Genomic DNA, 16047 nt, shown 5'->3' with positions numbered 1-16047 from the left:
GTTGGCATGATAACAATGTATTTTATCCAACCAGACCCTTGCTTGTGATTTACGGTCAAAATAATTTACACATAACGGGGTGGGAATCCCTAAATGTTGATCGCCCACATGCAGATAGTGATCACAATTACACGGAAGGAAAATATTGCTAACCTGTAACTATAGTTCTCCAACGTTGGTATCTTTCTAGGGTTCACATGCTTGAATCAACCCTGTTGTCAGGATGGGAGTCCCATGTTAGTCATAGGAAAACAGGGCAATGAAGAACCAATTCTGGAAGTATTTAAACAAGGCCTCATTGTGGCCCTTAGGTATCTTTATAAAAGACCCAAACTTCAGCCAATCAGGTGAATGAACAGTGAACAGCAGGCCCCCAAGGGGCCACTATACCTGAGCTTCTGCAGCATAAGTGTCAAAACATTGTTTCCGTAGATGAGACTGATATGGGAAATGGGGCAGGTCACATGAATCTATGAAGGATACCAACTATACCAATGTGGGAGAACTTTAATTACAGGGAAGTAACTTTTTCCTTCTGCAGCATTGAATCTTACATAGATTTGCATGCTTGAATAAAAATAGCATGCATTTTAAAATAGATATATTCAACCACAAAGTGGCTGGCAGGAGTATGAAAAACAGACTCATGCTATTGAAAACATGCAGAAGAACCACCTGTCACACTGCTGAATCCCTGTGCATTTCTGCTTCTAGGCAGCAGCATTGAGTAAAAGAAATCTCTGTTTTTAGGTCGAGCGCACAAGTGCTCAGACGTGTTGTAATCTCCCGTGGGCTTTTAACCAAGCCGACCGCACGCCCATCACTATCACTCATTCATGGGCTTGCTTTTCAAAAATCCTTTGTTATCATTGGTAAATGCTTTACGTTTGTCCCTCCTTGGGGCGGTTTTGTTACCGCCTTGGCCATCGACCATGTTACATGGATAATTGCACTTTTGCTGATACATGTAACTGCGAGCGACCTTCTTTTTCTTTTTGTGTCTCTCCTTCGTGCTCATACTCATGGCCGCCATGGCACTTTGAATTGGCTTGCTTATGTCAACTGTTTGACTTTTAATTTTAAATGTATGTGACAAGAAAAGTACAATTAGGAATTTACAATGCTAATAGCTCTAACTCGAGCAAACTCGAGAACCATTGCATTGCGAAAGCTTGTTCCAAGTTGCTGCCCTTCCATAGGTAGTTCCAAGAACAGTGCTGTTGAAAAACTCATTGTCGTGTGGGCTGCCATGGGACTTTGAAATGGGCAGCCTGCTTTAGATTTACAAAGAGGCGGCAGTCACCAACAGGCAATACCCTGTTTTGAAAGTGTTTGTCCCTTTGAGGAGACCCGAATGTCATTAACAATGGGTTTGATTGATGGAAGCCTTGGGTTCTGTCAACATAAATTTTAGGACATCCTGACGTCCAAAGTGTGCAATACTCTCCCAGCCACATCAGTTGGATTTTTTAGAAAAAAAAGTTTTTTACACCACTGACTCATTCAGATGGAAACCACCACTTTTGGATTAATCTTGCCTTTGTTCTCAAATTTATGACATTGTTATGGTACTGATTATAAGTTTATGTGAATTAGTTATTTATTGAGACTGGATGGTGGACGGTTAAGCCCCACAGTACCTAAGCTTTTGAAGATAAAAGGTTCAATGTCGTTCTTCCTTTTCTGTTGATGTAAAACATCGAACTTGTATTGTCTGTTTATATGAGGACTAAGACATTTTTGATTCTTGCAGGAAGGACTGAAAAAAGAGTCCTACTGCTTTTATCTCTAATACGTTTGTATAAAGGTTTGCCACCTTTAATGACTACTTGCCACTGGTGGCTAAGTCTTCCCACGGGTAGCCAAACCCTCAACTGAACAAAATATGCTCCTGCTTGCAAAATATGTAGGCCTTGAGCCTTCTTTTCTCAAGTCTAACACGGTAAGGCTGCTTTCATCCTCAAAGAGTCCACTACTTGGCCATTCAACAAGCCTCTGCTTTCGGCTCACTGTTTGCTGACTTTCTCATGGAATGATCTATTCTCCATATGGCAAAATGGGATAAATGGGAATTATTTCAATAGACATACTCTGATGGAATGTTAAGTCTACAGTTGCCTGGGTAAGTTGTGTAAGTGTGAATCTTGCATTTGTTTGCATTTTTTCAATTCAGAATTGTCTTTGAGGATTAATGATAATATTTCCTGGTTAAGCAAAATCTCTAATTTGGGAAAGACTCGCAAGCAGGGTCTGGTAGAGGTTCTAGTGAACTGGAAAGAACTTCCCCTTATTAGCCAATCCTCTAGGTAGGGACAATTGTTGTGGCCTCGCCTCCTCAGGCAAGCTGGCACCAAATGCTCTTCGGGCAGATATCAGACCAAATGAGGGCTCTTTGAGTTGATAATGGTGACCGGCTTTTTTGAAGCATGAATATTTTCAAAGTGTGTGGTGAATGGGAATGTGGAAATAGGGGTTTTGCAGGTCTTTGAATGTCATATAAACCCCCTTCCATTGTAAACTGGAGGATCTCTTGCAGGCACACCATGCAAAAGGATTTTTTTCTGAGGTACTAGTTCAGTTGCTGTAGTTTTAAAATCTGCCTGCACTTGCCTGATTTACTTCTGATAAGTAAAAAGTAGAAACAGAAACCTCCACTTCACTTGGATCAGGGAACTAGTTCCATAGTTGATGAAGTGAGTGGCCATCTAATGAATATACTTTACTAAATCTAGAACTCAGTGGTCCATTGTGATGGTGGTTCATTCCTTGCAGTAAGCGGAGATCTTTCCCCTCACCATGGAACACTCATGATGGGGTGGATGTTGTGGCCAGTGCCTGAAGACAGTCAGTTTCGTCTGATGTTGTCCTGTGATCTGGACTGATTCCTCCTTTTCTCCCATGGTGGCTGCTCCTGGTAGGCCTCTGGAGGTGGGGCCCCCTAGTGCTGCAGGGAGTAATGTTGGCAATAAGGTTGTTGTGGTATCTGGTACAGCTGGTATCAATATGCTTGATATCAAACACCCACTGTATGAGGGTGGGCCTCTATCTTGGGCACCAAGAACTGGCTGCTGTCATCTCTGTTGCATCTCTCCCAGTGATCTTGCAGTGTCCACGTCATGGTTTATGGATCTTTGTGCACGTGCCTGATGAATAACCATTCTCCGTTGAAAGGCCTACAGGGAATCCTACTGTGATCCGCTGGCCTAAACAATGTGGAACTTACACAGGCTTGTCTGTGCAATACCGCTGCCTCAGCATAGTGTCTGAATCCTGCTAACACTAGTTCTTTGCTGAATCGACTGTCACTGCAGAGGCCTTCTCACCCTCAAGCAGGATTGCTTTTACTTCTGCTCTTTCTTCATCTGGAAGCAAATCCAGGAAAGACTTTATGTTTGATCACAGTTGGCTGTAGTATCTGGCTAGTATAGCCAGCGAGTTGGCTGTTGTGATGGTAGTTGCAGACACAGCAGAAATCCAATTCCAAATGCTTTCTACCTCTCTATCTCCTGTGTCTGGCAAGGTGCTTGAAAGGTGAAGTTGGGTGCCTAGATCTCCTTTGTACAGCTTTCATTACCACAGAGCCTGCCAGGGGATGACCAACCAAGCTTGCAAGGGTGTCCTCTGGGGTCTTGTGGTTCTGATCACGGCACAGTGTAACTAATGACACTATAGCCAGAGGTTTCATTACTTTGAAACTTTCACTTCAGATATGATCAATATTGATCTCAGTTTTATGCATAGGGACCTTAAAATCCTGCTTAAAATAATCTCTTTCAATACAGGGAAATTACAAATCAAATCTTATCAAAGCTCTCTCTATTAAGGCATGAAAGGTTCTAATGTCAGACAGTGATGAGTTAGTTGGAGGTGGTGTAGATGTCACAAAGGTCAGTTCAATGCAGTTATCCCCACCCTGGTACTCGTCATGTACTTCTCCTTTTTCCTGATCATCATCTGAGTTTCTGTCATCATGCACTGGAGCTATAAAGGTGCAAGAGATTGACATGGAGGATTTACCTTAGTGGGTGCAACAGGACTGCATACTGGTAAAGAAGGACAAGTTTGTGGCTATGGGAGGGGTGGTGATGACAGACTTGGAGGTTATTGGCTGGATGTACCACATGATGTGTCTTGGAACCAAGCATAGTATTCAGACAGCATTTGTTGAGCACCCTTAACTTCTTCAGTTACTGATGTTCCTTTTCAAAAGGTTCATAATCATAAAGTCATCTTTTGACACCCTGACATACCAAACACATAAGGTAAGTTATACTGCATCTTTATCTATTACTCTGGTACTCTGATGGTAAATTAGTCTCCTCTTCCTAATAATCATCATTCAGGTCGTGGAACTTGACTTTCAAAGGTATTGGACTGTAGGCAGTATTACAGGATCGGTCTGCCTCTGATTTCTCCCTTCTGAGAGGCTCTGAAGTGGCACTGTACCACGTTACTCAGCAAGGTGTGCTCAGGCAGCAGAGACATTGTGATTTCATTGGCAGAAATCAGAATGAGTTGAAAAGTCTTCGCCATTGGCTTTGCTGATGGATCTTTTCTGTGTGGCTGTCAAGAGTATCATCAATGTGGCTTTTACTGACAGAGCATTCTTCAAAGGGGATGTTGTTGAGGGGGGTCATCATTCCAGATGAGATCGAGGGCAAGGTCATCGTCAACGGGGTCAATGATTCTGTCATTGATGGGGCTGGTATGTCGATGGGTACTTATGTGTTTTCATCAAAGGTATTGAAGAATGTGTGCTCTTCAGTGCCGTTGATGCTGGTTCTGCCGACAATGCTGGCATCAGCATTTTGGTCCCTTTTTGTATCAATTGTTGAGGCTTTTTTTTCAACAGTGTGAAAGTTTGTGAATTGGGTCTCTTTGAAGTTGGTTATTTGAAGTGTTCCTAGCCACAACTATCACATGAGATGAGGGACTTTATGGTAGTTTTCCTATGCGATTTCCTAGGGATTCTCTTAGGTAGCTCTCTTGAGGTTGGCAGAGACTTCTCTGGATAAGACTTCATGGATTGTATGTGCTCCGAATTACTCCTTTTGGGGGCTTTGCATGTCATAAATGATGGACCTTATTACCCATCCCAAGGCAGGTGATTATCGACTCTGTTTTTTTACAGCAAAATTAGAAGTCTACCCTCCTTGTCCTTGAAAGTCTTGGCTGAAGAGGTCCAATATATCTTGAGGTCCTTTGCCTTGGGGGAAGAGCTGATGGAATAGATGCATTCCTTATGAGGATCCTCAGAATGGAGCCTCACCTTTCTACAGATCCCCAAGGTCTGAAAAGGCCCTTCCTGGAAGAAACAGACATGGTTTTTCCAGTTTCCTAAAACAACCAACTGGAAAGTAACCTAGGGTGGGATACCAATGGAATATAAAGCAAATATATGCATTACACAGAAATATCTCTAAATCTGCAGACATCTAAGTAGAGTTCAGGAGACTCTGTTTCTACACAACGAGTGGTGGAAATCTGAGTAAAGAGTTCCTCTGGCAGGGGCAGTAGGGGAGTAGTGTTTCCTGTGTTTTCTCCTGACTGTCTGAAGTTTGGGTCTTTTCTAAGGATGGTTTCTAATGTGAACAAGTTTAAAGCCTTCCATATTGCGTTTAACATTGCACCTCTTCTTTATGGCTGTTGTAAGGCTCTCAGATCAATGATGGGGATGAATCTAGCATGTGAATCTCTTGAAGATCCAGAGCTAGAAAACCAAGATTGACACATTGTCTCTATAAATACTATCAACAGTAAATATTCAATGCTATAATTCACACTCACTAACAAGCTAAAGAGCATCCTATAATCCAAAAAATAAAAAACTAACAAAGCCACAAAACATCAATGAAAAAATATGTTAAGCAACAGAATGGTTAGGTTAAAATCATGTCTTAAAGCTACAACATTTAGCCAGTTACGGTTATCAAACAGTGGGACCACAAAGCACCAATAAACAAATGTCAACCAGGAAAATAGTACACAGTTGGTTCTTTAGACTGGAACAGCAATCTTCTCCTTCCCCGTCATTCTCAGGTGAGGAAGAGAAGGGTCCTTGGAGAGGAGAAAGGCGAGGACTAATACTAAGACAGCCTTACCACACTACCCAGTAAACTTAGGTATGGTGGGTTTGGTGGACAGTGTGAAATAGCCTCCATGCCCTTGGGCAAGTCCAGCTCAAGGAAGGTAGCAATTGAGTCCACGGTAGCATGACACACCATGTAGCGCTTTCCTTGTATTGACTAAATGCCCAAGGAGTAGGGTGCAAAGATGTTGATGACCTAGTATTCTGTCTAATACATGGAACTCCGTTCCTTCTGCAGCACAATAGGTCGGGTGTAGGTTTAGGATTATTAAGTCATGCCTGAAAAGATTGACCATACCTTCATGGTTGTGTGGTAAAGCATGCCCACGTTCTCAAAGCAGCCATCTTGGGATTGGCGTTGCCGCAGCCATGTGACTGCCATAGTAGTCACCTCATTGTCCACAAAGATGAATTCTTCAGCTTGACCAAAGCACTTGGCCACAAATGCTGTCAGCCTAGACACAAGAAATGAAGGAGATGAGCAGGAGAAGATGATGAGGGGAAGCAGGAACAGGAGGGGGAAAAGAATGAAACAGTGAGAAGTGAGAGCAATAACGATAAAGATAGGGAAAGGGTCAATCAGAAAGAGCCCAAAAGAGAGAGAAAGTCGAGATATATAAAAAATTAGTGACCAAGAGAAAAAGGGTGAGTGCGACATGGAAATAGATAAGACAGAGGGTGTGTGAGAGAGAGAGGGGGATTGAAGGAGTAATAAGAGAGAGAGAGTTTAAGAAAATGAGTGTAGAGGAGAAGGAAATAGTGGAAAAGTGGAAAATAATTTCAAAGGAAAAGATAAAGATATGGTCAAGAGAGAGAGGAGGAAGAGCGTGAGGATAGATGTGATGGAGTGGTCAGTGAAGGGTAGAGGAGAGAAAAAGAGGGAGTGAAAAAGAGAGGAAGAAATAAGGAGTGATGGACAAATAAAGAGAATGAGAGAGGAGGAGAGGGTAGAGGAGGATTTGAAAAAAGGAGTGTATTTTAGAGTATGAGAACAAATTAAGTGGACAATAGGCATACCAAAGGAGGGGAAGGAACAAATTAACAGAGGAGGAAAAGGGGAAAGGAGAAAGCAATACAACATTGGCAAAGACCAAAAAGAGACCAAGATATAGAAAAAGAAATAGAGAGGTAAAGACAGATAAAGAAGAGAGAATTGTAGTGGATCGTTATCAGAGCAAGTAAGTGAAACAGAATGTTTACATCTATACATAATATTAATACAAAAACGTCTATTAGTAATACTGACAGCAGTTGTACTGTTATCAGGTATTTAGTTTACAGGGTTTATTGTATATTTTGTAGCTAGAGTGACCATATTTTCAAACAGAAACACAGTGACGGACCAGTGAATTAGAAGTTGAGTACACATTGGCAGAAATTATGAACACAGTAAGGCTACAATGACAGCACCTATCAATGTAGAAGAGCTTCTTATATAGTAGCTGTTTACTTTGTTTCATGTTTTAGCAATCCTGTGCTACCTCAACAAAGCGATAACAGACATGAAAATGTTACTCACCTGTAATCCTATTTTTCTGTCACTGATATTCTCTATAATTACATATACAGTAGAATATATCTTTGTGTGCAGGATAACTGGAACACCTTTTTACATAAACGTTTTTACATATTACAATGATTTTCTGAAGAACCTTTGAATAAAAGAAGAATAGATGCACAATTCATAAACTGCATTTTGTAATACGTAAAGTAGTACTACAGTAGTAATATCTACTTACTACCAAATGCAATTCACAAGCCAACAAGTGTAAAGCTCTACCCCTCCTGTCTTTTCAATGGGGGTAGCATCACCCCTGTAAGTTTACTAATTTGTAAATGTGGGGGTACCGGGGGAAGAGTATGGAAACGGGGCATACTTACTACAGCATGGGAGGAGTTCAGGGAGCAGAAAGGAGGGGTTTAGGCCAGGTTAAAGATGGGTTTAGGACAGGACATGCACTCACTTTCAACAGTAAGTAAACCTATTGCTATTCACAAACTTTTCTTTGAAAGTAACAAAGTCAAAAAGGACCCAAAACAGCAGATAATGCACTCCAGCTCAGATCTGGAGAAAATCCAGCACCACGTATGGCAAGCCACTGATCCTGCAACATCCTCCCATTAAGAATAATGTAGATAGGAACTTAAAATAAAAACCCATAGCAAATGTTAGTTAATTTAAATTAAATGAGTTACAACTATTGATAACATTATTTAAATGTTAAAAAAAACAAAAAATAAAACATTTTGATCGTTTCAATTTACAATAATGGAATAATCTTTTTTTAAATTAAAAATTAAGAAAAAATATTTGTTATCAAAACATAATTAAACTACTTTTAAATATTTCCATACATCACATAGTAAATCACGTATACTTTTTTTATTTAAACTTCGGAAAAATAATTTTAATTTTTTATTTAATACATTCTAAATAATTACATTTTAAATGAAATTTAAGTTAATAGTGGTATATATTCTGTTCTATATTCTATTTTGTTTTATATTACAAATATATAAAATTAATGTGCATTAATATTTAATATATATTTTTACTAATTGTTCTCAAGGTTAACAAACATTTCTACTATGGTCTATACATTATTGTAGGGAGATCTCCACCACCCAATTTTTGGAGTATGATGTAGCAGATGCGTCCGCATTCCAAAGATGTGCCTGTTAATGAGTTACATCCAGGAATAAGGATATGGGTATTATCCCCCAATGGCAGGCTATTTGTAGGCAGGCAATCCAGACTGAAAATAAAGTTGTTCTGGACTGTTTTGAACATTCCCAACTTGATCAGTAAGCTATAGAGTGGAATATAAGTGTCATCGACCCAGAACATTCTGGTAAAAACCTGTTGCAAATAGCGTAAAAGAATGGGATAAGGAGAAAACATTTCAACCTGAGCTATGATTTTAAAGTGGCACAGAGTGGCACTGATGACGTGTGCCCTCTTCAGGGTCATAGTTAAGGATCTTAGGTTGAGTAAAACTCAAATTTAGAGCAATAATGTTGTACTTTAAACTTGACTATGGGTGTCACTTGATGTGTCCTAGTAAGTGAATCCAGACAGAGATTAATTAATATGCATACTGAGCTATAACAACCATTTTCTGACTCATTATGTCAAGGAATCTTCTTTAGGACTCATATGAAATTGATAACAATGAAATTTGAAATAAGAGATATTTATATAAAGTGGATGATATCACTGGGTTAAGATGGGAACAAACTCTGTGTAAATGTATAATTTAACATTTTTAATTTAAAAAGCTGACAATATGGAATATTACATTCCACTGAGGTATCCAGGAAAGATTTAACAAGCCAAGGTTAAATAATTGGTAAATAAATTCTAAATTAGAGTTAACAAAGGACATTCCTGGGAAACTCAACAAATTTCAGGAAGTGACTTTATTCCATATTAGAAAATACTCATGAAGCTTAGGCTTTATATAATTTACAGATGGCCCTGAATCGAGTCAGATATCTTTTAGGCCTTCAAGTTAACATGCCAGGGATGTTGCATACTGAACAAAAACTTCTACAGAGCAACCTTAAAGCATGCATGCGTAAAATTCAGATTTAGAGAGATATCCTGGACTGATAGTATCAGCTCTAGGCTTAACTAATGTGGCTCCATAAAACAAACTTGAAATTAGGTATGGACAAGCCGCTCCGGAGTGTGGAGAAGGAATTAGATTGACTGTGTGAAGGTTTTTGAAGCCCAAAAAACTAGGAGTGCATAAAGTTTCTTGAAAAAAGTCAGAGGAACGCATACTGTCAAAGCCCTAATCAGATTGAATTGACCAACTAAGAAGAAAGGCAGATGCTTCTTCAAAAGATGAAACGCATCTCAGAGGATGGGTTTATAGTTACCGGGTTCAAGGTTCAAACCCTATTAGCCAGATCCTTAAGAGCTTTAACTTACTGGCCACAAAGTGGTTTCAAATTGAGTCACTAAGACATTAAAAACCGGCTAACAGAATTTGTGCTTTAACATTATTATGTTTGGACCAAGAGATAAAGCTGAATTCCTGTGCTACTGCTTGTACTGCTGGTAAAAACACCTCACAGAACAGGCCTGTTCACATCATCAGTAGAGGTCATTACTTTAGGTTCCCCTCAGGAAAAAATAATTGATGGTATTATGCAGGTCTTCTTTTGCTGAAGCAATGTTTGGCTCCATGTACAGAGCATAAAGAAAAGGGAGTAGGCAGGCTTGTCGGGTATCTCTCGTAATATGAAACAGGCAAGAAGAATGGGCATTAATCCATACAGTAGAGGGGGATACAAATATAGGGCCTGGATCCAACTCATAATCCTGATTGTTAGATCACCGACTAGGGAAACTACCACTCCAACCAATCAAACGCCTTTTTGACATTAAAACCTTTGAAGGCCAGTGGATATGAGCCTTGTTCAGCCATGTTGCTCAGTGTAGCGGAAAAGCTTGTTTGGCCTGTAGTGTCTTTTTCCTGAATGATATTGTGTTGACATGGAAAAACAAGATGGAGATAACTTCGCCACCTAGGTTAGCAATTTTAATCATGTATAGTTTTTTGTCGTTGGCATTGAGAGATATTACTAGAAGAGGCCCTAAGCTCAGTAGTAATTTATCTTTTTTTTAAAACACCATAATACGTGCCAAATTTCAAAATGGTGGGGTTAGAGCTTCATTCATAATTTCCTTCATCTGTCCTGTGAGAAAGTTAAATATTAACTGGTGCAGATGGTAGCCGATCACAAGTAATAATGTCAATATTGTGTAATGTCCCATTAAAGGTTTCAGTAATTTAAACCTGTGGTCAACCCCTGGTAGCTATGGCACAGAGCAGACAGCTATAATTTAAGATTCACTAACCAGGTTCAACCGAGTCAGGGGGTTTACCCTGGGGTTTTCGGGCCAAGGCAGCAGGCTGCATCCGAATAAGAATCCACAAGGTGATATGCATTGGACGAGATCTAGATGAATCTGTTGGTTTTTGTGGGAAAAGCTCCAAGCGGGAGAAATTCATATTTCTTTCCCAGGGAAGTCCTCCCATCAGCTGAATACTTTTGGAACCTTCACCCTGTCAATATTTTTACTTTCAGACTTATATTTTTACTTTAGGCCGACCGCCAATTCCGTGGGGAGGATGACACCGTCATATTGGTGGCACCCCCACCGTATTATAATGTTCCCCAGGCTGACCGGCGGGAACATTGTAATAGAGCATTCCCATTAGTCAGTCCAGCAGGAACAGGGCTACCATATAGGACTCAACTCCCTTAAGAGATCCATGTCCTACAGCATAGCACAGAGGGGGCCAACCAGTTCCCTCAGAAAGCACACTATCTGGAAAGCAGACAGTGCGCATTCGGAGGGTACTGGCCGGGGGCACTGCACGGCCATGGCCATGGGCAGCGTAGTGGCCCCCCTGTAGCCCCCAACACTGGCGGGATCTCTGTCAAGAAAAGGCTGGCGGAAGGTGGGGTTGTAATCAGCCAGGCAGCGCTGAGTTCCGCACCGCCCTGGCTGGTTACATCTTTGACTGCCATCACCCCATCAGGAACAAAGTTCCTGGCGGGAACGGGGGTCTCCTGGCGGGTCTGCCCACCAGGGTTGTAATGTGGCGGTCAGACCGCCACAGTTGCAGCGGTCCGACCGCCACCACGAGGCTGGCGGTCCTAGGACTGGCAGACTTGTAATAAGGCCTGATGTTTCTTATTTGGAGCTCAGAGTCCTCCAGTGGAGCACGGCTGTGGGCTCTATGCAAATGAGGTCAAATACCATCTAGATGAGGTCCTGCTTAATCAGATTTAATGCTGCAGAGAAGCTCCAAGTGGGGGAAACCTGTTTCTTCAGCCCAGTAGCAATGTGCCTTGGGATGATCGGCTTTGAAGGTTTGTCCTGGGCCTCCAGAGGGCTTCAAGGACAAAATGTTTCTAAGCTCCAGGTTTTCAGGGATGTTCGGAGAAGTCCAGTTAGTCCAGTCAAATGCAACACATATCTGATTTGCTACACTAGCCTTTGGCAGTGCAGCATGTCAGATAATGGTGACATAGGGCCTGTCAGTCATGTGCTCCTATGCCCCATCACAAGCTACAATATAGGACAAAGTAGAGGCTCCTTTTCTTTCTGAACCTCTGATTGGGCATAAGGTTGTGAACCTTGCTCTGTCGCCATTACAGAGTGAGATCAATGAGTGGGGGGGCGTGGCCAAGCACCGAACATGGTGGACGCGGAATAGCTGAGCTCCCGCGGCCCGCCCAGGAGTCCTCACTAATCCGTCAACTCAGCCACGATCGATGCCTGGCTCAATCGGAGACGTAGAGGAAGGTCTGCGGGAGCCTGCGAGAAACTCAGGGGGCTCTAATGGCCAGCTCCTGACACCTGGAGGAAACCGGCCGCTTGCAAGATCGGTGTGGCCTGCATGGGCCTCGGCCGCAGACTGGACTTCGGCCTGGCCCTTCAGTGCTCAGCGGGCAGGCCGGCGCTGGGTGCAGCCTAGGTGGTTGCCAGCTGCGGGGAGCTGTGGATCGGCTGCGGTGTTCCCCCCGACCTGGAGGTGGGTGGCGCCTCAGCGCTATCGTGAGTGCGGGTGCTGGGTCAGGCAAAGCCCGCGCCTGGCGGAGATGTAACGGGGCGGACCCCTGGGGCCTGAAGAATCCGTGATTCGCCCAGCTGGGCCTGATGACTGCTCCCCACAAATGGATCCCCACTGAAACCAGAAGGACAATCACCCAAGCCCTCATAAGCAGCAAACTGGACTACGGCAATGCCCTCTATGCAGGAACCATGGGCAAGCTCCAGAAAAGACTGCAATGCATACAGAACGCCTCTGCACGCCTCAGCCTGGACATCCCAGGCCAGAGCCACATCACAGCCCACCTGAGAGACCTGCACTGGCACTGGTCAACAGGAGAATCACGTTCAAACTCCTCAACCATGCTCACAAGGCACTACACAACACCGGACCAGAATACCTCAACAGACGGCTCTCCTTCTACATTCTAAACCCGACAGCTTTGCTCTGCTGACCTTGCCCTCACCACTATCCCACACATCCACAGAATGACCACCGGCGGCAGATCAGTCTCCCCCCTCGCCGCCAAGACGTGGAACACTCTTCCCACCCACCTATGTGAGACAAAGGACCTACTTACCTTCAGGAGGCAGCTCAAGATCTTGCCCAGCCCCCCTCCATCAGTGCCTTGAGACCCTCACGGGTGAGTAGTGCACTTTACAAATGATTTGATTGATTGATTGATTCCCTTTCCTCCCGGCTGGCGAGATGGACAGTAGGAGGACAACGTGCCAATGAGGATGTGGGGCAGCATCGGAGGGGGTTGAGCCTGCAGACCAGCAAAGTGTGGCCTGGGTGGCACTCCCCAGGACACACACACTTGAAGAGCTAGGTGACCAGACTAGGGGCCCTGTGGTGGAGAACTGAGCATGGCCCCGCGAGGGTTGGAGGTGTCACGTGGCCTGTTCGCTGTTGGAGGCCGGCAGCGGGGACCCTCTGATGGGGCCGGCGTGGTGTTGTGGCGGGCCTTCCCACCGGACAGAATTGAAGCAGAGGTAGAGTCTTTGGCCGGCGGGGGCATCGCATGGACCCTGCCGTGCTGTGTCTCCATTCGGGACCTCACAGAAGGATACAACCAGTCTCTTCGAGGCACAATGCCAGACAACACGCTGTGGGATGACCCGGAGGGGATCTGCCGACCGGGGATAGGGCCACACCAGTGGGCCGAGAGGGTCGCCTAGAGTGAGCAATGGGCCGCGGCAAAGTGATCCACACGCCGTCCCACCTGGTAGACTCTGAGGAGTACCGCGGACCAAGCACCAGCTCAGCTAGTGAAGACTGAGGCCCTCCCACTAATCCTGGTCCCCCTACGGACAAATTAGACATGATACTGCAGGAAATCCATGAGTCCCGGACGGCCACTGAACACCATATTGACGCTATTGCCACAGATCCCAGCATTTTAAGGGATGATCACAGGAAGCTGGCAGACAAAGTGCGCAGAGTGGAAGGCACCTTGGCCGAGCTGGCCCCCCAGGAAACCCAGAACAGGGACACCCTGGCTGACCTCCAGCGGCGGTTCCAGAGACTGCATGACCGTGCAGACGATGCGGAAGGCAGAGCACATCGGAACAACATAAGGATAGTGGACCTCCCAGAAGGTGAAGAAGGCACTAACCCTATGCAATTAATTGAGGAGTGGCTTTGGTCAGTGGTTGCGCCTGAGGGACTATCATCCATATTTGTGATCGAGAGAGCGCATCGGGTCCCAGGGCACCGCCCGCATCCGGGGACACTGCCCCATCCCATAGTGGCTCAGATCCTCAATTACCGTGATCAGGACCATTTGCTGCAAAAGGCGTGGAACAAATCACCTCTAAGGGTGGCAAATAGAGTGGTCTCATTGTTTTGGGACTATATCCTGGAAGTGCAAAGGCGCCATGCATCAAATCAGCCGGTGAAGAAGAAACTCTGCCAAGGGAGTCTGAAATACGCCCTCTTATTTTCAGCACAGTTAAAGATACTGCACAACTACCGCTCTCTATTCTTTGAAACCACTGATGCCGCCTGGGAATGGCTAGAATACTCTTATCCTCGGGCCCAACATCGAGAAAGAGATATGGAAGCCCCATCCCATACTCACAGGAACCCTAGACAGCTCAGGCGCCGGCAGCAGGGTTCAGCAGCATTGGCCCCCTCTCCCTAGGAGGTCCGTGAGAGCAGGGTGGTAGCACTACAGTTGGCCAAGAACATAGAGGCCTGAGCCGACCGGTCGCCATCGCGACACTCCACTACATCCCTGTCAGATGTGGAAGCAGACTCCAGTATAGCTCTGTTACCCTCGATCACCCTGCAGACCTCGGACACTATTATCTGACGACTCTGAGGCCCTGCTGTAAGATTTCCTGTCTAATATACAGCGCTTCAAGTCGCGATGTCATTCTCGTAGAGCCGGGGAGAGACCTCTGAACACTTACCTCGGAGTTCATGCTGGAGACTGTCACAGACCTCTAACTGATATGGACTCACTAGACCTAAACAATGCAAAATTCCCCCCTTGTGCAATTGCACCCAAGCTTACGTTTGTTTAGTTATCCAAGGTTGTATAAATATTTGGTCGAACAGATGCTCCTTCTTGGACCTATATGTTGGGGTATACTAAATGTTACTCTGCCTGCCAAAAGATGCTCTGTTGTGGGGTTAGGGAGAGGGAGATCACACCATTCCCTCACACCAACCCAGTAAAGCAGGTGCAGGCCCTTACAAATGGACGGCTCATTGGGCACTAGCAGATATATGGAGAGCACAACATGAGGGAATGAGAGAGTACTCCTTTTTCTCCCCACCACACGGATTACATACACACCTGAACCGCATCCTTTGCTCTGCCCAGTTGACAAAGTGATACACAGACACTACATATTATGCTAAAATCTTTTCAGATTACAACCCACTGGAAGTTTCACTTCACGATTCCCACATGGCGCATACAACTGACTCAACTCAAGGATGCGCCTCTCTGCAGTGTTATAAACACTGCTATAACTGAGTATTTTACTGTAAATAAGGGTACAGCCTCGACCAAAATAGTGGAATGGGACGCATTCAAGGTGGTTATTAGGAGAGTAGCCATTAAAACGATGATAGGGGCTCGGAGCCAGACACTATGTGAATTGATAGGAACAGAGGAGCATTTAGGAAAGTTGGAACGGGAGTCAATTGATGACCCTAGGCGCTCCCCTGAATTATTGGCGGCTAGAAAACGTCATGTAGAGCTTATTGAGCAGCTATGTGTATATAACTATATGTCTACACACATCAGATGCACGCCGAAGGGAATAGAGCAGGGGCTTTACTAGCGTGTATGATACGACCACCTAAGACATCTGTATCAGTCCTTCAGGTGTTATCGCAATCTGGTGGGCTGAGTTCCACTCAATTAGA

The 16047-nt window shown here is 44.3% G+C and overlaps 1 protein-coding gene across 2 annotated transcripts in view; it reads right to left on the bottom strand.

Moving 5' to 3' along the window:
- LOC138303678 (alpha-2-macroglobulin-like protein 1) overlaps positions 1-16047 on the bottom strand; it is a 400879-nt gene that overhangs the window by 121104 nt on the left and 263728 nt on the right. For both annotated transcript variants that reach the window (XM_069243004.1, XM_069243005.1), the window contains exon 26: positions 6387-6543. In XM_069243004.1, coding sequence (XP_069099105.1) covers positions 6387-6543 — 157 coding nt within the window. The remainder of the gene's footprint in view (positions 1-6386; positions 6544-16047) is intronic.

The sequence above is a fragment of the Pleurodeles waltl genome, chromosome 7 (genome assembly GCF_031143425.1).
Source record: "Pleurodeles waltl isolate 20211129_DDA chromosome 7, aPleWal1.hap1.20221129, whole genome shotgun sequence".
NCBI lineage: Eukaryota > Metazoa > Chordata > Amphibia > Caudata > Salamandridae > Pleurodeles > Pleurodeles waltl.
The sequence above is the reverse complement of the archived record's forward strand: the minus strand, read 5'-3'. Positions and strand labels throughout refer to the sequence as shown.